Consider the following 25,437-nt stretch of genomic DNA (forward strand, 5'->3'; position numbering starts at 1 on the left):
TTGTGGGTTACAGACCGGAGAAACTGGAAAAAAACTGCCTGACTCTGGGATCAAGGAGGTTGTGACCCTTGGCTTGGTTTCTTTAGTGACTTCCATGTAACCTCCTTTAATTTCCTTATTATATCTCCTAATACTATTATGGGGCACATCTGGGCTAATCCCTAGAGGACTATGGTTAGCAGGAGCTAAAGGGTGTCTTTAAAATTCTGCTCTGTCAATGCCTGGTTCCTGTTTTGAAGTGGCTAAGGCATCTGGCTCATGTGTGTGCTTGTACTAAATGGATTTGGCAAGGTTGTCCTCCCTTAATATTGAGCTTAGGCAAGCCATCTTACGTGCTCCCTTCCCATGGTGAAAGACCTGTTTGTTCAACTCTGTTGTTATGTAATTGAGAACCTATAAAAGAGGAAGCAGGCACTTACACAAAAGCCATGTCTTTGAACTTTAGTCCTCCTCCTGAAAGATCTCTAGTGAGTGACCAAGACATCCCTGCAGAACTCCTGGAACCCACAAGACTACTCTGCAAAGTTGCTGAAAAAGCTGCTCTTGGTTCAGAAAAAGGCAAAAGGTTCTTTTCCTTTCTGTTCCATAGTCAGAATTGTATTAGAGACCTCCTTCTCATCTTAAATTTTAGTAATTTATTTTCCTGTTTTGACCAGGTATATGGACTTGTTCCAAGATCTTTGTCTGCCTTTAACTGAACCCCCACATGTACAGTCCAGAGGGCATAAATTTTCAAGTGTTTGTACCCCAGAAGTCCCCCCCAACAAATAAGCAATGGAGTACAAGTAAAGTAGACTGCAGTTACGGGTACAGGAGTAAGTTTATTTAATTACAGACATATACAAGGAAGCATTATCAGATTTGTCTATACAATTTCAGAGCAAATTGTGTATTTATGCACTTTTTTAGCATTTGCTCAAACCAGGAGGGCAGCTGTAATCAACAAGAGAGAGATTGTGAGTTAATCATTATCTGAAGAAGCTACATGAATACTCATGAGTGATGGTCAGTTGTGAATTCACTGTAGTTATTTATTTCAAAGTAAGGATGGTTAGTTGACATTAGGTGTTTCGAGCTACTTTACTGAAACCTTTTTCACCAGTAGCATTTCCAAAATGAAGTATTTAAAATTCTCAGCCCAGGATCCTGTCATTTGAGAGTATATACGTGTTTGAGGACTATAAACTTGTGGGCAAGTGGAAGATATTAGTCAAGGTAAAGGAGTTTAAATGGGAGGCAGGATAACCATAGTATGACTCTGGTGGATAGTCATTAGGCCCTCATTAGGAGGGTGTAGTGGTATTCCTGGTGTCTAGACGGTGTGATGAACCAAGAAATATTTCTTGAGATTTTATTGGATGTGAATGGTATTTTGACAGCAGATAAGAGAATGCATTTGATACCAAATACAGCCCTGGGTTCGGGCTTGGAAAAACTGGATGCCCTCTGGGTTACACAGAGGTGCTTCATTCTGAATAATGTTTAAGCAAAGAAGTGTGAAGGAAATAATGGTCTTTTGTGGTTCATAGATATGTAAACTGGTCCACTTGAGTCAGGGATGTGTTTTGTGAGTTAGAGATAATTAGGGGCCCAATGTTGCAAAGTTGGGGGGAAGAAACAGGAAAACACTATTTTAGTCTGTTTTTTTGTCTTTTGTGCTATTTCCTACTGCATCTGAGACCTGTCAAACGTCCCCATGTTAGCCATGTCTGTTCATTCCACATTTCAAGCCTACATCAGGATTTGATGCATAGAATGGTTGAGTTTTTTTCAGGTTATCTTAGAACAAGAACCACTACTTGCAGTAATATTTCTGAAGGCTTTTGGGGGGTGGGATGCCTTCCTCTATTTTCATTGTTCCCAGTGCCAGATTACACACAATAAAGGTGTAGTGGCACTTCTACCAACTTTGGAACCCAAGTTCCTATTTGGAGCATTCCTCCATTCTCCCTTCTTAGCCTTATTTAGCCTGCAGGCTGTTCTCTTGGTTGCCTTATCAATTCAATCCCAGATCCCAGATCCTGTCATTGCTCCTGCCTGAGTGTGCCTGATGTAACCCTGGTACCCAGGTGATTGCTTGACTTGTTTGAGAGTTAGCCTTATGGTGATCAAGTGTAATGCCTTGAGAGTGAGAGATTCCATCAGGGGCGTGGAACACTCCATCTTGGCACTCATGCAAGCAATTGCTGGTCAGTTTATCCTTTGTTGTATCAACTCTCCCAGCATGCTGATATATGCACTTTGCATGGGCAAAGAGGATTGTCCGGACAAGTTGTCTGAACCCAAGCTGTTAATGTGACCTGCAACCTCTCCAAGACCTCAAACCTGGTGATCAGTCTTATGGTGTATTCTGTCCTTTGCAAGAACTTATTGAAAAATATGCGTAGCACACTCCCTTTGTTTGCTTAATAGGCATGCCCATCCTCCCTGCTTCACTGTCAAGAACCTGAGTGCTGATAATCAAACTGGAGAGACTTAGGCTGTAGATAGGGTTTTATCCCTGTATGCCACTAGTGCAGGTTTATTGTCCAGAGCATTTTTCAAACATCTTAAGTCATACCATTTTAAGATGCAACACGAGATCACATACATTACTGCAATTTGCATCCTTTTTTATTACTACTGTTGTTATCCAGTACACATGTTTACTTTTTTAAAACAGCCTCACTGCAGCATTACGTAAATTGCTCCATTCCTGCTTTGCCTTAAACATTACTCATCCTCTAAAACTTTTTTTCAACATCATTTCCACAAATTCCATTTATATCTACGAAATTTGCTCCTTCCCTTTTCTAATGATCTTGCCTCCATTTACTTTGTCCTGTACAACATTCAAAATTTCTATTAGTTTAACACATTTATTTAATTAAAAGTTGAGACATAGGCAATCAATCTTTTATATAAGAGAAAACAAACCATGTTAACATGTTCAGTTACAAACATTATGCATCTTATATATCCTTTTATACACTTACCAATCCAGCATTACATTAATTGCTCAATTCCTTCCTTCCCTTAAACCTCACTCCTCCTTTAAAACATTCTGCATGTATTCATTCTACAATTTCCATTTTTTTCTATGCAATTTGCTCCTACTGTTTTCTAAAGATCCCACTTACAGTTCTTTTATCTCTCTCACAATATTCACTACTTTAAATATAGTTGGTTTAGACTTTGATTTCCATTTTCTACTAATTGTTTTTTTGGCAGCCATCAGAATTAAACTTAACAAGGACTTGCTGTGTCTAGGCAATTCAGACCCAATGTCCCAGGTTAAAATAATATATATATTTCCTTAGACCCATTTGTTCTTCCAGTATGTCTGACATAGTAATCTGCAGGGAATTTCTAAAGTCTGCCAACTCATTAAACTCCCAAAACATGTTCTCCCAATTACCTCTTTCTTCCCTTTCACACCTCCAACATTTGCCATCTGTGTGTGGAAAAATTCTTTGGAGTCTGTTTGGGGTATACAAATACCTGTGCAAACACTTCCAAGCAAAAATCCTCAATCTTCTAGACTTTGCTGCATATTTGGCAGCTCTCTCTCTCTATATGTGTATATATATATATATATATATATATATATATGTATATGTATATGTATATATCATCATTGTTCTATTCATGTCAAATGCCCCCCCTGCAGAAAACCACATTGAGCCATATCTATCAGTTCTGGCAACACCTTTCCCTTTCATTTAGCCATTGGAGACATAAACATGTTAAAATCATGGTTTAAAATTGAAATGGGGCCTATATGATGCTTGGTCTGATGAGTCAATAACATCTTTAGGTATTACAGCCACCCAAGCTTACATCCAGGATGTTGGTAACCCCCCTTGAAATAAAACCTTCCACTTCTTTATCACTTTCTTCCCTCCTAACTTCCACTGGAGTGCTATCTTTTCCTAGAGATTTTCCTGCATATTAGTTATACATCACAATTTTAATCTCATCTCCTTCTATCATAACTGTTAATTGTTGAGCCTGATCTACCTTTACCTACCTCTAACTATGGCATATTTAAGTCTTCCGTAAATATTTTCCTTTGTGCTTTTTCTTGATTTCCCCACTTTTCTGCTTTATACAAATTTTCATAAAATGTCTGAACTACGTTATTTTTCTTGTACTAGTCTCCATAAGTCTGGCAACAGTCCTTTCAGCTTTCTGTTGCTTAAGTTGTTGTGCCAGAAGTTTGTGTTTTGGAGTTATCAAAAACAGTTGCTTAACAGTAATCTTTCTAAACTCATTCATACTATCTAGATAATAACTTATTTTCTTTCTAGCACTGCATTTGTGCCTCCTCTTGTTCTGTGTGATTTCCCTTATTCCAGAATACTTCAACCTTTGTTAGCCCCTCTAAATAATTCTTGTTACTTCTTAATCAAATCTCTTGTTTTATTTTTATCCTATTTTTTAAAACTCAACTTTCATTTTATCCCACTCACTAGCTACAAATTCTGAAGAAATTTCTGTCTTCCCTAATAACTCTCAAACAATATCGGTTACCTGTTCTTTAAATTCCCCTCTTTTTAACAAGTTGGAGGGAAGCACCAGTGTGTCTTGTTTACTTTATCACCTTACATTTTTATCTTGGTGGTTGTTGGTACATGATTTGAAATAGTTATTTGGATGTATGTCGAAGCTTTCAGTTAAATGCACATGTTGCTGTGAATGATGTTCTTTTCAGAATGAAAGTGTTTAATGTGGATTTATTATCAATAAACCAGTGTTTTTTCATTTTCCCGTTTGTTTCTTCCACATTTGGATTTATTGGTTTTTGTGACTTTTGTTGTCTCGGTTGCTGTGAAGTATAATTTCTGTCTAGTCTAGCCCATTTGTTGTAGCCTGGGGGAAAAATGTGTAAATTCTGTGAGTTTCTACTACTGAATTTGTCTTCCATTCCAAATATGTTCATACATTTCTTCAGAAGTCTACCTTCTTCTATTTTCCCTTCTAGGTCCCCAAATAAGTCCTCACTGTTGCAAATCAAGTTCCAGTCCACACCTGTAAGTAATTTCCCTGCTGAAATCTGGTTATATCTCCTAAAATTTTCTTAAGCTCAGTGATATCAGTTTTAGGTGGAATATAAGTACATGCCAGTAGCCCCTTATAACCTCATAGAACCTCTTCTAACACTGTTGGAGCTCCTCTAGCAGTGAGTATAAGTACTCCCCTTTTCCATTTCCATGATATTTTGTTGAATGTCCATTCTGAAATCATTTATGTATCAGATCCACATGCTTGCTTCTTTCCAAACGTGTCTCCTGTAGCATTGCCATTTGCACTCATTTATTAATGTAATTCAACACTCTTATCTTTTATTTGTAACTGCAAGGCTGTTTAGTGTTCCAAAATATGTGAGGTGTAAACATTACAAGAAGTTATTCCCACCTGTTATATATGACAGCTTTTTAAAATGTCTTTTACCAGCTTTTGTGTTACATGCACTCACTAATGTTTGGCATGTTGATCCTCTGTACAGTTTCTTGTTATCTCTGTTTGAACCAACGTCTCATTTTAGAAGACTTCTTGTTCTAATGAAAACCCTAAAAAAAAACACACCCTCCAGAACTTATCTTAAAAAAACATGCAGAACTATCTACTTATTCAAATAAAGAAGCTTACCCTCCTGATAAAAACAATTGTTCTAAATCAGCTACTGCAATCACAGGAAGTAACTACCTAAAAATAAAATAATTCATGCTAAAACACATTGTACGTTGTGCTCCTGCGTACACTAATTGCCATGTGTTCTTGTCTCAGCTTTATTCCCTTCCCAGATGTGAAAAACAGCTTGTATACATTCAGAAAGCATTAAATGTTAGCGTTAAGAAAAAGTGCACTAGCTGTCTTTAAATGAAACTAAATTGTACAGTGTTCTAGTAAATGCATTAAAGTATTTAGTTACCAGAAAGCTGGTCTTAATCACTTCCAGTAATTTCAAACTTTTTTACTGAGTTAATTAATTGCCTTTATACCTTTTAATTTTGTTTCTCTCAAACAATTTCCAGACCTTGATTTTATTGCCTTCACCTTTAGTCAGCTTGTTTTTATGAAGACATAAAAATGGAATGTACTTGTCAACTCACACTAAACATTTATTTACTAAATGAAAAATACTCATTACATTGGGGTATTTAATTTTTAACTCCCACTTTCTTGCACATACACACAAAAACTGTCTTTAGATTAAGCCAAGAGCATTAATCCAGACATTCATCTATGCAAAAGTAAAATAAAACATTTCAACTCTACATATATTATAATCTGTGCCCTTTAACATCCCATCCCCACCTCAACAGCACAAGATTACAGCATGCTAACATAAATGTGCTTTTCCAGACTTTTTTCTTTAACATTGTAATGCCTACATTTATTAAAACTAAAAAAAATGTACTGATTTACTTTATTATTTTAATCACATACAACAGTCATGATCAGTAAAAATGCATTATATTTATTTTATTTACTGACATTTATTAACCGGGTTAGTCCAGCTCCATTTTCAGTGGAGACCTGAGGAGAAAAGCTCCTGAAATAATGCAAGTAATTATGGTATTTACAAAATATTAAAGTAGGGGCACAGAAATATAGTACAAGTCAAAAATGTGTGCACAGCAGTAAAATGCATAGGTAAAATAAGCAGCTAACAAGTACAATTTCCCAAATTTTGAGAACAGTATATAGCATAGGCCAAATAATTAAAAGGTGTAGAGAATATTACACAAAGGAGTACAGTATGAATACAGTTTGCAAAACTTTATATTACTGTACAACATGTAATTTGTTTATCATGAATTGTTTTATACAAATACTATTAAGAATAAAAACTGTATTACTTGGTTACTTTTTTCCCCTTCTAGTGTATTTCCAAGCATTAATGACATGGAGTGGGGTGTATGCCTGTCAGTCTCCCAAACAAGTTTAACAAAGTCATCAAAAATAGTCTTTCTCAGCCACTTTTTCTTGTAAAGTCATATCTCACAAATGTGGTTGATGATTTATAGTCCCACATTTATTCACTAGTTTCAGTATTGCTGGTCATCTTGTTTTTATCCCCATATCACAACACCAGACTTTGGTTCAAGTACTAGATACTCCCAATTCTTTTAGAACACTCCTGTACTTTTTGTGTGTCTCAGGCATTTCCATTGGAACACTATACAGTAAACTCGCAGTAACTCAAGCAAACAGAACAAAAAAATCAAATTAATACAGTACAATTTTCATGTGTTGCGCTTTGTCGTCGCCCCCCCCCCACACACACACACACACACAGAAACATACCTAAAAGGAAGATAGGGATAAATTCCCTCTCTCCCCAACCTGAGAAAAGTCAAATCAAACAAATAGTATAAGGTACAGTATTAGTCAGCCCTGTTGTTAGTAACTCTCAAGCAACCAGAAACTACAGTTGTCTGGCATCTACCAATCTTCATAGATGCCGGTTAACAGAGTTCACTGTAAAAGGTTTCACTGGCAAAGTCTCTCTATAAGCTTTATCAGGCGATTGAGAAGCAGAGTCCCTTTCTGTTTGATAGCTTACTTTTTATTGGACAAACTTTTGTACCTTATCCTTGGCCTGTTCTGCATAGCAAAATGACTGATCCTTCAGAAAAAAATATTCTGGACAGCTGGATATAGCAGCTTGAATGTCACACCTGCCCCTAGACATTTCCTCTTTATTGGGATAAATCTGCTTCTCATCTGCCTGGTGTACAGTGAATAATCATGTTTGGGACATGCACATGGTGTGGCCTTTCACAAATTCTGCTGTGGAACTCTAGTCCATTACTTATTTATGCTTTCATAAAATTAATGCATTGCGTTCCTTCCAGTTTCTCTGGTACATCAGTAAATTTCATTTTTCTCTATGTGCACTGTCCTCTACCTACTCTTATTTTTTGAAATGGCTCTTTTTCAGCATTCTTGTAGTCGACCAACCTTTATTCATTTCAGCCTCTGATTTTTGCATCATCTGAATAGATTTTACAGCTTCTTCCATGTTGCAGCAGTTTATTTGATTTGACATGCCATGCTACTTCAGTGTTTAATTTATTTTAATCACCTCTTCGCACATTTGACTTATTTTCCTGTAAATTATTGGAAGCCATATCTTGTACCAAAGCTGGAGCTTTAAATGCCCTTGACGACTTGACGTCAGGGAAGAGGCGACAGCAACTGATGGTGCACCCAAGACTTTGGAATTCATGCCCACTGAGGGTAACCTGCTAGCAGGATAACCCAAATGTAATGACTTCAACAATGAATACACTCGAACGTCTACATTTATGGTAAGTGTACACAACTGTACTTTCTTAAGGAGTCATTTGCATGTATCCCATTATCCTGTTTTGCAAGAGGTTTTAAGGAATCACACAGTGAAAACTCTAGCTTGGCTTGGATTTTCTTGTAATTTTTTACTAATGGGTTTGGCTGTGTATCCTGTTTACTCTTTTATTTAGTCCTTAGTAATCAAAGAATCTGTCTATGTCATTTCTTCGTAGCGCCAAGATAAAGTATTTGCTAATTTTGAAGATTTCATTGTAATCTTATGTAGAAGCTAAGTACAAACTTTAAATGCATCTGTAAGGCCTTTCTGAACATACTTTGTGCATTCCACTTTATGAAAAATCACCGCTTCATCAGCATACAGAGTGATCAGAGAGGCCAGTGCAAGTGTCAATATAGACTGATGATACATGGGTGTAGAGTATGAGGCCCAAAACTGTGCCTTGAGAGACTCCCTCAAGTAATTAGCTCTTTTCCAAGAAGGTGACATCTAAAAAAAAAAAAAAACTATGTTCAGTCCTATAATTACACAAACAGTTGTGTGTTGCTATTTGTAGGTAAGTACTAGGCTAGCTGCTCTTGTGGGCCATTTTAAGGCTAGTCAGTTTCCTTTTTTGTGCTTAAAATAACCAGTCACACTTGGTTATAGATGAGCCTTACTCATTCCATGGTCAATCATTTTATATTACCCCTAATAAGAATAACTTGTATCATACGATAAATAATTTGTGGAGAGCCATGCATGGGATAAAGCATGTAGGAGCTGCATCTGTCCATTAGTAGTACAGGGAGCAGTCCTGTGGTAAGTTTTCTGTTTCCCATCCATAGATGTAAGTTGAGCTTGAAAATAGACATGTATGAACTTTTGTTTTATGTGGATGCAGAGTCATTTCCACAGTAACAGTGTCCTATGTGAAATATACCTGTCTCTCCAAGCCATTCTGCTGTTGCTGAAAAGGTTTAGATCCCTAGACCAAATATTTCTAATGCCATTTAACTTGCTGATATGCAGTAAGTCCATTAGAAATGGGTAGGAGAATTCCTTTTATGCCAGGCGATGGTCACCTCTTAGAAGTCTGTAGGATACTGAGTAATAGTGACAGAGCTTTGAGTCAGTCCATGTAAGACATGTTTAGGCCTTTTATCCTTTTAGTAAGGTATCTGTATAGGCATTCCAGTTTTTGCATATGTCTGGACAGATATATGCCAAGGGGGACATTATAAATTCAGTGACTGGCCTTAGGACTGAGTGAAGGGGGACAATGGCATCCCTAGATCTAGATACAGTCCCTGTATTTATAGACTGTACAGTATGGAAGGAATTTCTTATAATAGACACGTTTGTCAAAAGTTAGGTCACTGTCCAGATAAGTTCCAAAATCCTGAACAACTGAGTCAGCTTGTAGGGGAGTTTCGTTAGTATGATAGTTCCCTGGGGTAGATGGCTTCCCAAAGGATAAAGTAATGCATTTTTGGCATTTAGTTTTAGACCATGATTTTTGCACCAGTTATTTGAGACAAACCTTCCTGCAACATGGCTAAGTCATCTGAAGATTCAGTGAATTTACTCCTAGCTTAGTAATCTGCAAATTTAGTCAGCCAGAGCCCTTTGGTATTGGATTTTACTTCAGAAAAGTAGATGCACGGCAGGATCCAAAAACAGCTGTTAGCCTTGCTAGATGAAGAGTAAGGTCATTGGTTTCAGAATTTGTGTGTAAATCTTTAGAAATTGTACCTATGAGTGGACCTCTTTCCATGTTAGTGTAAATAATTTCTGTGATGCTGTATATTGTCATTTTGTGTTGTATACTCATTTCAGTGCTGTCTTGTAAATGAACAAGAAGTCCATTTGTAGGGCATTATTTGAGCATTTGTTGACTGGCGGCTGTCTAAACTTTTAGCAGAAAATGGGTCTAAAGCCTAAAAAGAGAGGCAAAAGTCTTTTATCCAGAGGGTGTTTTTAAACAGAAGTGGAGCTGTTTGAAAATTAAGTGATAAATAGTGTAAGTTAGGGATTCTGGATACTGGCTAAGGCTCTTGGCACCCCTATAGTGCCTTTTTTAGGCAAGGTTCAAATAACAAATTCACCACCGTAACAAGAACAGGCAAGCAAAAACTGAGGGTAATGCTACTCAATGCTAGAAGTCTAAATCTCAAAATGCACTCACCCGAGGCACCCTTTTAAAATGAAGAACATCGATGTCTGTGCAGTGACTGAGACCTGGTGCAAGGCTCCAGAGAGCACCCCTACACTACCAGGCCACAACTCATACCACACTTTTCGGCCATGTAACCTGGACCGAAACACCAAAGGTGGAGGTGTTTCCTTATTAATTAAGGATATTCACACTTCCAGGATAGTTGCTCAGGATAATGCATCCTAGGTTATCCAAGAGCATCTAACTCTGAGCAAAACTGCAATCCAAATTGTAGCTTGCTACAGATGTTCATCGTGTTTCACTGTTGCAGTCATTACACTTGGGTTATCCTGCTGGCAGGCTACCCGCAGTCTGCCTGAATTCCAAAGTCTTGGTCCGGCGTCTGTTGCCGTCGCCTCTTCCCTGATGTCCGTGCGCCAGGGGTATAAAAGATGCAGCTGATGCAATTTTCTTAAGTCTTTCTTGCCGCGCGGTGCCCGAAGCAAAAGCAGTCCGCAAGTGCTGGTTGTCCTGAGATTTTCGAAATTGAATTTCAGATCCGAAGTCTTCTATAAAGCTAAGTACCCCATTGGGGAAACTTTTTTCTTGCTCCAGACCGATGTCAGAAAAAGTTAACAATTGTATTTCTTGTGGGAAGCAAATACCTCATAAGGATTTCCATTCTTACTGTATTCCTTGCCTAGGCCCTGACCACGACTTTGTTAGTTGTCGGTTTTGTGCTAGATTTAACCAATGCACTATTAAGCGTCGGTACAATTTTGCTTTTCATTACTTTGGCCGAAGGTTTAACTACATAATGCCGTTGGAACAGCCGACGACTGGAGTTCATAAAAAGCGCAGGGAAAAAGAAAAGGACAGGCATCCGAAGTCCAAAACTGACGATGAAGCCTCTTCTAGGCCAATTCTCAGTGAGGTGCTTTTGCAGCTTCTGACACCCGCTACCTCAGAGCTGCAGGCCGCCTCCAACTCCCACGTGGAGACAACTAGGCCTCTGGATACTCAAGATATTGGGCCTTCGGAAACTAATCCCTCAGATGGGTCCAGAGACGCTGAGCAGGCATCGGCTTCTATGGGTGTTTTCAGACCTACACAGCTTTATATCAAGCCAACTTCAGCATCCAAGACAAAGACTAAAACAGTTTTAAAGACAAGGAAACAAGTACCCCATTCTCCAGGACAGACTTCCATGCCTAAGAAACAGATGCTCAAAATGGCCGAAGACCTAATTACTGTGATCAGGGGTTCCCATCCCCCTCCTGATAAGAGGCCTAGGCAAAACACTGAATATGATTCCTCTGATCAGGTTTCCATTTCCTCTGACTCCTCTTCAGAACAGGGATACTCTTTTCCTCCCTATGAGGATTCTGATGCTGAAGAATCTGTTCCTTCAGCTTCTACTCCTGAGGATTAACTCATTTGGGGAAACCCTGCATACCATGAAGGGAGCATTTCCACTGGGATAGCCAAGATTATTCAGATTCTAAGAAAAGACTCAGAGACTTTCTTTTACTACCTCAGCACAGACCTCTTGCTATTCCTCCTGTTCTAGACATTGTAGATGTATTTTCAGAGTCCGGCCTGTCTCCTGACTCTTTACCTCCTGCACCTGTTAAGCCAGACAGATACTACAGGGTTCCAGATTCTCATAAATTTCATAGGTTCATAGGTTGGTACTAGGCTATCAGCCCTAGGGCCTATACAAGCCTAGCCATAACAATTCCCTGGCTATTTCTTCCCACACTATTTACTTCCCTGGAACCCCATCTAGCAGGGCAACTGACATGATCCCTGGGGTTAATTTCCTTTCTCCCATCCAGTCATCAAGGTTCCTTTTGAAGAGGGCCAGAGAGGCACTCTGCTTGACATGTATGGGCAATCTATTCCAGAGTCTGGGGAGTCTCTGGGTCAGGAACCTATCCCTCCAGCATGTTTTGTTTATTGTGATGACAAGGTTTAGATCCCTGGAGCGTGTGGCTCTGAGTGATTGGGATTTCTTTAAGTGTAGCATGTCCCAACAGCTCTGGGTTTGACATGGCCTTGTATGTTAAGCAGAGATTGCCTCTGAGTAGACGATATGCGACAGAGTATAGCTGGAGTTTAAGGCAGTCAGCATAGGGCATCTGCTTTAGGCCTGTGATTCTTTTAGTGAGGTATTTCTGCGGCCTTTCCAGTTGTTGCAGATGTCTTGAGAGGTACATACTGAGGTATTTCTGCTGACCCAGAAACTATTTCTTAGGGTCCCAAAGGGGTCAAGGCTGCTACTGCAAAAAACCCTGTCCCTTCAGATAGATATTCTAGGGCACTGGACAGATGGGGGAAAAAAGTTTACACTTCTGCTACCTTGGCAGTAAGGGCTTTAAATTGTCAGTTTCATATGCTTAAATATCAGCAATACTTAATGTTTCTGTTAAAACAGAAAATGTTGACAAATTCTGAATGTTCTGAGAACAAGGAATTGCAGGATTTATTGCATGCAGCTGAACAAGTGGGAAAACATACTTTGCAATGTGGTTATGATTCACTGGAGGCCTCTTGCAGGGCCGCTGTAACAGGTTCTGTCATTAGAAGGCATGCTTGGTTAAAGGAACAGACTAAAATAACAACGAAAAAGGTGCACGTATGACCATTGCTCGGCTATGGTGAAGTAAACTGTCAAAAAAACAAAAAGCCAGCAAAAAATGATGGAATATACATAAATGTCAATTTATTGATATAGAGACAATAGGGAATAACCCCCCTGAACACACATATCCAAACCAGTTTCGGCTATAAAAAAAGAGCCTTCTTCAGTGGATGAAAAGCAGTAGAAACAACCAATAAACAGTATATATATATATATATATATATATATGTATCTAAAGTGTAATAAGAACCAATGAGAACAGATGAGAGGTAATTCAAAATTGGTCATTAAGACCAGGTGGAAACAGAGCTCCAAGTTTAACTATCCATTTCCTTTCTTTAAAATTAAGTAACTCATGCCAACTATGCTTATCCCTACATGTACCCTTAATACAATCAATAATAACAAACTTAAAAGAAGCTGATGTATGCTTTAAAACATGTTTATATAAAGCATTGTTTTGGCGTTTGTTTCTGATGTCACTAAGATGTTCACCAATTCTTACACGGAAAGGTCTAGAGGTTTGCCCCACATAGAATGCAAAGCAAGTGCAAGTAACCAAATAGATGACCCAATCAGTGCTGCAATTGACCCAAAATTTGATATAAAAAATCTCAGGAGTATTCCTACTACTGAATTCCCGGGTATTTTGAACCCGAGCACAGTATGAAAAATGACCACAGGGAATACAACCCAAAACCGGTCTGCCAGTTAGAGATAGTTGAGTAGAACCTGTAGAATCAAAAGAAGCCCTCTTGTAGTGACTGAACATGGAACCCAATGTACGTCCCCTTCTAAAAGAGAAAGAGCATCTGTCTCTTAGGAAGGGATACAACTTTTCATCTGCCATTAAAATATTCCAATGTCTATGAACGATATTCATAAAGCCCCTGGAATTTCGTCCATAAGTGGTAACCAGCCATAAAGGCTGCTGAGAAACATCCTTGTTCTTATCTTTATAACGTAATAGATTCTGCCTATTTAAATTGGAAGCCCAATGTTTGGCCAAGTTAACTGTACCTGGATGATAACCTCTCTCAGTAATTCTTCGAACACGATCATCCCGAATAGCTACAAAAGACTGTAGGCTAGAACACATCCTTCTGGCTCTAAGAAATTGGGATTTGGGTATGTTCTGGATGATATGTTGTGGGTGGAAGCTGGTGGCGTGTAACAGGGAATTGTACTCAGGAAATTTTCTAAATAATGTAGTGGACAAAGTATCATCCAAATTCCTATTAATTTCCACATCTAGAAATAACATCCTAGATCTGTGATAATTCATCTTGAATTCAATTCCCCATATATTGTCATTGAGATAATCAACAAACTCCTTAAGATAAATCTCATCAGCCTTCCACACCAACCAACAATCATCCAGATAACGTCGCCAGATGTCCATCTCGCACATGTAGATGTTATGGTTGGGGTCATAAATCATGACCTCCTCAATATAGGCCATAAATAGGTCCGCATAGCTGTTCCTTTAATTTGCCAAAAACATTGATTCTGATAGTAAAAAGCATTGCTGGTCAGAACATATTCTGTTTTTAAAGGAACAAGACTGCCTGATGTTAAAGCAAAATTATTGGATGCTCCATTACAGCATGATACTTTGTTTGGTGTTAAGGCAGAAGAGGTGTTGAAGAAAATGGAGGATAAAGCTAAATTTATGCAGACAGTGAAGGATTTCTTACAGGTACAGCCACCCAGATTTAGCAGGAACTGGCCTTCTAAGAATTGGTCCTTTCCCATGTCAGACAGGCCACAAAGAGGCCAATACAGATGCCCTAGAGGCAGACAACAGCCCCAGGGCTCATACATGCCTAAACAATGGGATGCTTCTACCTCCAAAAGTGGAGAAGACAAATCACAGCCATATAGGAAACAGTCCCAATGACTTCCCTCTGCCAATGCCAAGCATTTATCTTTTGGCAGCACCCTTAGGGGGAAAGCTAGCACTTTTTTCACAAAATTGGCACATGATCACCCAGGACAAATGGGTCTTAAATATAGTCTCTCAGGGCTACAGGTTCCACTTTCACACCCTTCCAAAGGCAAAAGGTATGCCAGACCTGCCACACAATCAATGGGCAGAGGCACAAAACCAAGTTTCATCTCTCCTGGACATGAGGGCTATTCAGCCAGTGCCACAACAAGAGCAGGGACAAGGATTTTACTCAAGACTTTTCTTAGTACCAAGAAAGGACAAAGCATGGAGACCAATTCTGGACCTGTCTATTCTAAATACTTTTCTGGACGTTCCGAAATTCAAAATGTTGACTCTGCAGCAGCTTCTGCCCATGCTGGGCAAGAAGACTTGACTTGTAACTTTGGACCTCAAAGAGGCATACCTGCATGTCCCAATCAGACAGTCTTGCAGTAGATACCTCAGATTCATAGCTGGCTCAATGCACTACCAATTCTCTACACTGCCCTTTGGCTTATCTACTGCACCCAGGGTCGTCACAAAATGCCTGGCACCAGTAATTGCATTTTGCAGAAAGAGGAATTCATATATATCCCTACTTGGACGACTGCTTTATTCAAGCAGAGACCAAAGACATTCTATTAAAGCATCTGGCGTTTGTAAAAAGATTACTAATTTGCCTAGGGTACACAGTAAACGAAAAGAAATCAAAACTAGTACCCTCTCAAGGGATAATATTCCTGGGTGCAAGCTTAAATACAACTGCCCAGATGGCTTATCTCACTCCAGACAAAGGCAACTGACTTATTACTTTGAAAGCATGGCAACAAAGACCTAGTTATCTGCAAGAAAAATTCTGCAGGCTTTGGGCTTCATGGCATCCTGCATCTTACTAATTCCATGTGCAAGACTGCATATAAGGAAAATTCAATGGTACCTAAAAAGTGTCTGGACACAACATTGTCACAGCCTGGAATCATTAATTTCACTCATTCCCTGCCTGCAACAGGAGTTTTGATGGTGGGCAAAGTCTTGTCACCAAAACAAGGAAAAACCATTCTCACTACCCCCAGCCAGGCAGAGCCTAACAATGGATGCATCAGATTATGCCTGGGGGGCACACATGGCAGGAAGAGGCATTCAGGGCACCTGGTCCACAAACCAAAAGCATCTACATATCAATCAAAAATAGATGCTAGCTGTTCAGAATGCCCTGACAGCCTTCAAGGACCTACTTCATCCGGGACAACTACTGATAAAGACAACACCATGGTCATGTGGTACATAAACAAGCAGGGGGCACTCATTCTTACCCCCTGTGCAGACTAGCCATAGCTTTATGGTACACAGCATTGACTTAGCAAGTTCATCTGCAGGCACATTTCCTGCCAGGAAAGGAAAATACTCTGGCAGAAGAACTAAGCAGAAACCTCATGGATCCCCACGAGTGGCACCTGGATCCACAAGTCTTCAGCATGATAACAATGAAATGGGGACTCCCGGACATAGATCTATTTGCCTCTCCTCAAAACAATCAACTAAAAAGATTCTGCACATGGACTTATCACAGACAAGCTTGGAAACTGGACGCCTTATCTTTCAACTGGACAAATCTGTCCGTATATGCCTCTCCTCCCCAAGGTACTCCTAAAGGTCAGGCAGGAGAAACCAAAAATGATTCTGATTGCCCCAGACTGGCCACACCAGTACTGGTATCCGATCTTAAGAAACTTATCCCAGTGCCCAGCCTGGACCTTTCCTCAAATTACCTCATCTACTGTCCCAGCAAAACAATCAGATTCTGCACAGCCAACTCAGGACCCTAAACCTGGCAGCATGGCGGATAATGTAGCCATACAAACCACACCTCTTAGTAAAGCTGTGATGGATGTCATTTTAGAAGCCAGAAGGCCTAGTACTAGAAAATTCTATGCTGGGAAATGGAAGAGATTTTGCGCTTGGAACCAAGCTCAAGGAACTGATACAGCTGTCCCAAATATTCCTCAGATTTTGCAGTATTTAACTGAGATGCTGGACAAAAATGCCTATCTTTTTCATCAATTAAAATCCATGCCTCTGCCATTTTGGCTCATTACAATACAGAGCCACCACTCTTTTCTCATCCTTTATTAAGGCAGTACCTCAGAGAAGCCAAAAACTTAAGGCCTCTAAGGAGAATGCCAATACCTGCATGGGGACTCAATTATGTCTTGGAAAAACTCACCTTACCTCCTTTTGAGCCAGCTGCTACTGCGGACATAAAGTTCTTATCTTGGAAAACAGCTCTGCTCCTAGCAATAACTTCTGCAAGATGAGTTTCAGAGCTACAGGCTCTCATGGCCGTGGAACCCTTTATCATTTTCTATCCAGACAGGGTCTCTCTGAGAACAAACCCTACATTTATGCCTAAGGTGATATCCAGTCTAGCCCTTAACCAAACAATTCATTTGCCAACCTTTTATCCAAATCCACAGAACAAGGGGGAGAAAATTCTGCATTCTTTGGACGTACACAGACATCTTAGATTCTACTTGGACAAAACTAAAGTTTTTAGAAAGACGGAGCAATTACTAGAGGCATATGCCACAGCATCACAAGGAAAGGCCATCTCCAAGCAGACTATTTCAAAGTGGATAGGTCACTGCATTCATTTCTGCTACTCACAGTATGGCAAACCAGTGCCTAAGGGCATTAGGCCACATTCAACCAGAGCTGCAGCCACTTCTGCAGCCTTTCTCAAGGGAGTACCAACCAAAGACATTTTGGAGGCTGCTACTTGGAGTTCAGTGCATACCTTTACAAAACATTACAATCTGCCTCTTTACTCTAAATCCATGGCAAGCTTTGCCACTGCAGTTCTGCAGGGCCTCATAGCCGCTCCTAATGCTGTTTAGCTCCAGCCTCCCCAACCATAGCTTTGGGACTCAACCCAAATGTAATGACTGCAACAGTGAAACAAGAACAACATAGTACAGTTGTGTACACTTACCATTAATGTAGATGTTCGAGTGTATTCACTGTTGCAGTCCGGGTTACCCTCCCACCATCCCTCTTATTTTTGCTGGAACTTATCTTTACTTCTCTAATCTATACAACCTAGGTGGTGTATTTGCTTATAGATGAAGATAAAGCTTATTTTGGTGCATGTATGTCTTACTTACATAATTGTAGCCTACCTTTTCAGGGGCACCTGACATCTGGGGCAAGAAAAACTAAATAAAATGGTGTCGGCTGCATCTTTTATACTCATGACGACCTGACGTCAGGGAAGAGGTGACAGCAGCCGACGCAGGACCCAAGACTTTGGAATTCAGGCCGACTGCGGGCAACCTGCCAACAGGATAACCCAAATGTAATGACTGCAACAGTGAATACACTCAAACATGTACATTTATGGTAAGTGTACACAACTGTACTTTGCTTTTAATTAACCAGGTTTTGACAAGATGTCTGTGTCCTACATTACTTTGATGTATCTGGGTGTTGAGATGTTTCTTAAGATGATATTTGTGATGCTTTTGTCAGTTTTTATACAGAGTCTCATTGGTTCTTCATAGAATTTGATAAACTGAAGGAGTTCTCATTAATTTTTGTTAGCCTGAGGCCAAAGACAATGTAAATTGAGGTCTTCTGAAACGGTGAATTATAAGCTTTGTTAGTGACTGAGATCATGTAGCAACCACTAGATTTGTATGTTGTCTTATAGTTAGTGAAAAAATTAGTCAGTTCAGTGCATCATTTTATTTTATTATTTCAGTAAAATGTCTCCATTGTTCCTTGGGGAAAAAAAAAACAGAATCCAGCACTAAACCCAGATAATAGCACAGTGCTAGACTAAAATAGTGTTTAATGAGCAACTGTTTTCGAACTAAGCATTCCTAATAAGACTCAATACACACAGCACTGCTTTTTAAAGCTTCTGTCAAAAATCACATGACTAACGTTGACCAATCAATACAGAGAGAACAAAAGAAAAGAGCAGTTTAATTCAGGACTTAAATATTTTTAATACAGTTTCTTACAGTTTTAAAAATATTAAGTCAAACTTTAAATTGCATATGAGCTTCAGCCTAAATTTAATACAAATTTAGTCATTTAAACCTAAGCTTCTACACGCATTTGGATGATGCTGCTTATGGCTTTATGCTCGTCGTCTTCTTCTTTCGGCTGCTCCTGTTAGAGGTCGCCACAGCAGATCAACTGTTACCATTTCCTTCTGTCCTCTGCATCTTGCTCTGTCACACCAATCACCTGCATGTCCTCTCTCACCACATCCGTAAACCTTATCTTAGGCCTTCCTCTTTTCCTGTTAACTGGCAGCTTCATCCTTAGCATCTTTTTCCCAATATACTCTGCATCCCTCCTCAGCACATGTCCAAAGCAACGTAATCTTGCTTCTCTGGCTTTGTCTCCAAACCTTCCAATCTGGGCTGACCCTCTAATATACTTATTCCTAATCCTGTCCATCCTCGTCACACCCAGTGCAAATCTTAACATCTTCAACTCTGCCACGTCAAGCTCTGACTGCTGCCTTTTTGTCCCACTGTCTCCAACCCGTATAACATAGCTGGTCTCACTACCCTTTTGTAGACCTTCCCTTTCACTTGTACTGGTATTCGTCTGTCACAAATCACTCCTGACACTCTTCTCCACCCACTCCATCCTGCATGTACTCTCTTCTTTACCTCTCTTCCACACTGTTGATCCCAAGTACTTTAACTCATTCACCTTCGCCACCTCTACTCCCTGCATCCTCACCATTCCTCTATCCTCCCTCTCATTCACACACATATATTCTGTCTTAGTCCTGCTGACCTTCATTCCTCTTCTCTCTAGAGCATATCTCCACCTCTCCAGGGTCTCCTCCACCTGTTCCCTACTCTCACTACAGATCACAATGTCATCTGCAAACATCATAGTCCATGGGGACTCCTGTCTGATCTCATCTGTCAATCTGTCCATCACCATTACAAATAAGAAAGGGCTCAGAGCTGATCCTTGATGTAATCCCACCTCCATCTTAAACGCATCCGTCACTCCCACCGCAGACCTCACCGCTGTCACACTACCCTTGTACATATCCTGTACCACTCTTGCATACTTCTCTGACACTCCCGACTTCCTCATACAATATCACAACTCCTCTTTAGGCACCCTGTCATATGCTTTCTCTAAATCCACAAAGACACAATGCAACTCCTTCTGACCTTCTGTGTACTTCTCCATCAACACTCAGAGAAAACATTGCATCTGTAGTGCTCTTTCCTGGCATGAAACCATACTGCTGTTCACTAATCATCACCTCCCTTCTTAACCTAGCTTCCACTACTCTTTCCCATAACTTCATGCTGTGACTGATCAGTTTAATCCCTCTGTAGTTACTACAGCTCTGCACATCACCCTTATTCTTAAAAATCGGTACCAAAACACTTTTTCTCCATTCCTCAGGCATCCTTTCACTTTCCAAGATTTCATTAAACAATCTAGTTAAAAACTCCACTGCCATTTCACCTAAACACCTCCATGCTTCCACAGGTATGTCATCTGGACTAACAGCCTTTCCGTTCTTCGCTATCCTTACTTCCTCCTTGCTTTAATCCACTGCACTTCATGATTCATTATCCGCACATCATCCAACCTTCTCTCCCTCTCATTCTCTTCATTCATCAACCCCTCAAAGTACTCTTTCCATCTGCTCAACACACTCTCCTCGCTTGTGAGTACGTTTCCCTCATTATCCTTTATCACCCTTACCTGCTGCACATCTTTACTAGCTCGGTCCCTCTGTCTAGCCAATTGGTACAGGTCCTTTTCTCCATCCTTAGTGTCCTACCTTTTATGCAACTCTTCATACGCCTTATCCTTAGCCTTCACCACCTCTCTCTTTGCCATGCACCTCATCTCCTTATACTTGTCTACTTTCTTCATCTCTTTGACAATGCCACTTCTTCGCCAACCTCTGTCTCTGTATACTCTCCTGTACTACTTCATTCCACCACCAGGTATCCTTGTCCTCTTTCCACTTTCCAGATGTCACACCAAGCACCCTTCTAGCCATCTCTCTTACTAGTTCTGCTGTAGTTACCCAGCTATTCGGTAACTCTTCACTGCCACCCAGTGCCTGTCTTAACTCTTCCCTGAACATCACCTCATAATTACCCTTTTTCAATTTCCACCATTTGATGGCTTTATGCTTGTAATGTTTATTTTTAACATTACGTGGTGGTGTTGCGGTAGCGTTGTCGCCTCAATAAGACGCTGTCCGGTTCGATTCTCAGCTACAGCGTCTTCTGCATGGAGACATGCATGAATGGCCGTACCTTCGTTGAAGGTTGTGTTTTAGGGCTGGTAACTCTGCACGTAAAAATCAACTACCAATCATTAGCGGACCGGAGTTCTGCTGTGGCGACTCCTAACCGGGAAAAGCCGAAAGACACAACAACCCCACTCTTGTGATGCATCAAACTCCTAACACCTGAACATTAACATTTTCATATTCCTTACATTTTATAATGCATTGTTAAAACATTTCTTTCACCTCATTTTAAAGCACAGTTTGTGTTCCTTAATTCTTATATGCACTGCTTTGTTTTCCATGCATAATATCTTTTACATTTGTAGTATATGTTCTAATTTTCCCTTAAAATGATACTTGTGTTTCTGTAAAAACACAGCAGTTCATTCAGTGTAATTTGTAAGAGGTTTTGCATGCATCATTTTTTCAGTTACCCGGTTGGGGGGCAGCCCTACTCAAGCTCTCACCTCTCTTTCCAAGCACCTGGGCATTCAAGTGTTATCTGCTCTGTGGACATTGTCAGGTGGGGAGTTTGTCTGTGTCAGAGTAAAGCAAGGTGCCCTAGGGAGACCTCAGGGAGGACAGAATCCTCCTGTGGAGCAGAAGGGCAGAAGCCAGCTTGATCTTGATTTTCAGTGTAAAGGCAGACAGTGGAAGTAGGACCTCACAATTCTTCTTGCTTCTTAGGTTTTAAGCAGGAGGTATCAGAAAAGTTACCACAGGGATAAGTGGCTTGTGGTGGCCAAGAGTTCATAGCTATGACTCTCTTTGATCCTTCTCTGTCTCCTCCTATAATTATGAAGTCAAATTCACCAAGCATTGTGAGAGACCAGTTGGCATAATGGTCAAGACTTACAACTCCCCATGCACAAGGTACAAGGTTCAATCCTGACCTTTGGCCGATGTCTGTTTGGAGTTTGCATGTTCTTCTTGTTTCTTTATGGAGTTCCTCCCATCTCTTTAAATCACACCGAGTGTTCAATATCAAGTTCACCAAAAAATGGAGCTGTGGGCAGCAGTACGGACTCTACATGGTAATCTATGGGGGGGAAGAGTTGTATAAACCAACCATTTTGGGCATCTACTGTGGTGCGCAGTATCCTCATGATAGAATAATACAGATTACAGACTGCATGCTGTGCAAGCCGCTCTGTGTAGAATATGGCTCTACATGATTATCATGTTGACTAATTTCACCAAATGAACATGGGTAAGTGGGTGAAGGACCTGATCTCTGCCAGGGACCTACACTAACAGTGGGATGGGTGTGTGTGTGTGTGTGCCCCTGTTGGCCAGTGTGTGCATGCTATAAAGCCCAGCAGCAGTGGGTTAGTAAGCTACTGGAATAGCTCTGTTGAATGAAGGCTAGACGTAAAACCAATCATTCTGCTAAATAGGAACTAAGAATTGCTACACTCAATGTAGGTTCACTGATGGGACAATGCTTAGAAGTGGATGACATGATAGTAAGGAGTAGGCTGCACATCTTTGTGTCTAGGAGACAAGATTGTAGGGCATTGCAGCAAAGCCACTTGGCTTGGGATCCAGAGTCTTGCTCAGGAGGAAGACAGGCTACAAATGGTATGGGACTTGTGGGTGAGGGAGAGGCTTCAGAAGGCAGGGAAGGATGTCCTCAGAATCTGTGACAGACTCATGGCAATCGGACTCCAGTCTAATGATGATACAGTATTCATAATCTCAGCCACTGCCCCACAGCAGTTTTGTGATAGTGAAGAGAAGACTACATTCGGACAGCAGTTGCAGGACCTACTAGATAAAGGAGGATAACATGAACTGGTGTTAATAATGGGTGACTTGAATGCACATATCAAGACAGAACAGGATGCCTGGATTACCAGGGTCCACATTAGTGAGGCAACAGGAATAAAGGAGGAGAGGACATTCTAGATTTCTGTCTGGCAAATGACTTGTTGTTGTATCTTTCGGCTCTTCCCGGTTAGGGTTCGCCACAGCGGAACTCCGGTCCGCTAATGATTGGCAGTAGATTTTTACGTACCGAGTTGCCTGCTCTGATGCACAACCTTCAACGAAGGTACGCCCATTCACGCATGTCTAGTAGTTCAGAAAAAGAGACTATCACAAGATCACATACAAAAATGACAGAGTTGCAACTCACTTAGACTTCCTAGTAAGGAAAGGGGACTGAAATAGAATCAGTGATTACAAATTTCATCCCGAGTGAAAGAGTTAGCCACAGTATAAACCACTAGTTGCCACAATCTGCTGCAAGCAGTGGTCAGAGAAGCAAAAACTGTGCTGATGATTTGGAAGTTGACTGGAGAGAATGCACAACAGTTTATGGAAATAATCAGGACTCTAGTAACTCAGAAAGTGAAGGAAATAGGTAGAATTGAAGAATGGCAGTGCCTCAAAATAGCATGTATGAGGACTCCAGAACAGATTTGCAGCCGAGTCAGATATGGAAAAAGGTACATAAGAAAAGCTGGTGGTGAAAAGCAGAAATCCAGGAAGTCATCAAAAGAAAGAATGCATGCAGGAAAAAGTGGGAGGTAGAAAAGCTGGACCAATCTAGGAGGGAATACTGGCTGGCTATCAAAGAAGCTAATTAAGGAGTTGCGATATCAAAGAACAAGGCATCAGAGGCACTGTACCAGCATCTGGAAAGTAAGTCAATAGATGCCACAAAGAAACTTTATCAGGTTGCAAAACAAATACAAAAAGATAAAAAAGATAGTCAGACACCCTTCATTAAAAGATGCCAGCAGCAACTTGCTCACCATTTCTCAGGACATCAAAGGGAGATGGAAGGAGTACTTCCAGCAGCTTCTGAATGAAGAAAACTCAACATAAGCTGTACTGCCAAATCCACAGCCTACAATGAGAGAAGAGGTGGAGCCCAGCGTAGAACAAGAAATAACTGCACTATAGAAGATGAAGTTAGGGAAAGCAGCAAGCTCAGTTGAGTCACAGGAGATGCGATAAAGATGCTGAGAGAAATAGAGGAGAAATGGCTCCTGACATTGCTCTTAGCAGTGTGGAGAGAAGTGTATCCCAGATGACTTGCAGGATAAGCATACCGGTGCCGGTGTTTAGGAACAATGGGGACATTCACAACTGTGGACTCTACAAAGGTATTATATTCCTGTCATATTGCATGAAAGTTCTGGAGGAAGTGATTGATAAATGAATATGCAGAATAGTAGAAAATAAGCTGGGAGATGAGCAGTTCACATTCATTTCAGGATGCAGCTCAAGTGACCCAATGTTTGCAGTGAGGCAGATGCTTGACATGAGGAAAGAATCCAACTGGGCATACCTAGACTTGGACAAAGCATACGATAAGATTCCAAGAAAGATGATTTTGGCAGTCTTGTGATGGTTTGAGGTCCTAGAAACATTGGTAGAACTAGTGCAGAGTAAGTTCAAGGATCCAATGACTCAAGTACAGTGTTCGATATCAGTGTGGTTTTCATTGGTGGTTTGAGTGGTGGGTGTGCATCAGGGTTTAACTGAGCACCCACTGCTGTTCATACTGGTGATTGAGTTCATTAGCAAGCAGGCCATTGGGATAGATTGACAGAGTTGTATGCAGACGATGTGGCATTATAGTCAGACTCTGAGCAAGAACTTCAAAGGACAGGGAGTGAAATGCAAAACTATAGGCACATGGGATGAAACTGGGTACAGGTATCAAAGTTGTAATGGCACCAAGTAGGCAAAATTGGAACAATATGAGACTTGAGATAGAAGGAAAAATACTGTAACAGGTTAACAACTTCAAGGTCTGGGGGGGTTGAGGAGAAGGGAAGTCTGAATGAGGAAGTCAAAGCTAGAATCAGAGGGGTTGCAGCCAACTGGTACAGTGCGTCAGGAGTAGTATATGACAGAACAATGCCAAAGAAGCTGGAAAATAAGGAGAACACTGTGGGGCAGATAAAAAGAGATAAGGACATGAGGGCAGAAGCCAAAGTAGCTCCAATTGCAGAAAAGGTCAAAGAGAACAGATTATGGTGGTTGGGGCACATGTTCAGAAAAGCAGAAGACAGTCTGGTGAAGATGGTTTAGGACATTTAGGAAGAAGGCAAGAGGAAAGTAGGTCATCCAGCTAAGAACTAGATGGATTGTGTGAAAGAAAACCTGCTACAGTCAA

The 25,437-nt window shown here is 40.5% G+C and overlaps 1 protein-coding gene across 1 annotated transcript in view; it reads left to right on the forward strand.

The window, feature by feature from the left end:
* The first annotated feature begins 428 nt into the window (after positions 1-428).
* The window catches only part of LOC122795949 (transcription factor TFIIIB component B'' homolog), a 700,162-nt gene continuing 675,153 nt past the window's right edge, over positions 429-25,437 (forward strand). Inside the window, exon 1 of the mRNA XM_044064432.1 lies at positions 429-565. Within this exon, the coding sequence (XP_043920367.1) occupies positions 429-565 (137 nt within the window). The remainder of the gene's footprint in view (positions 566-25,437) is intronic.

The sequence above is a fragment of the Protopterus annectens genome, chromosome 2.part2, assembly GCF_019279795.1.
Source record: "Protopterus annectens isolate FY-2018-M chromosome 2.part2, PAN1.0, whole genome shotgun sequence".
Classification (NCBI taxonomy): domain Eukaryota; kingdom Metazoa; phylum Chordata; order Ceratodontiformes; family Protopteridae; genus Protopterus; species Protopterus annectens.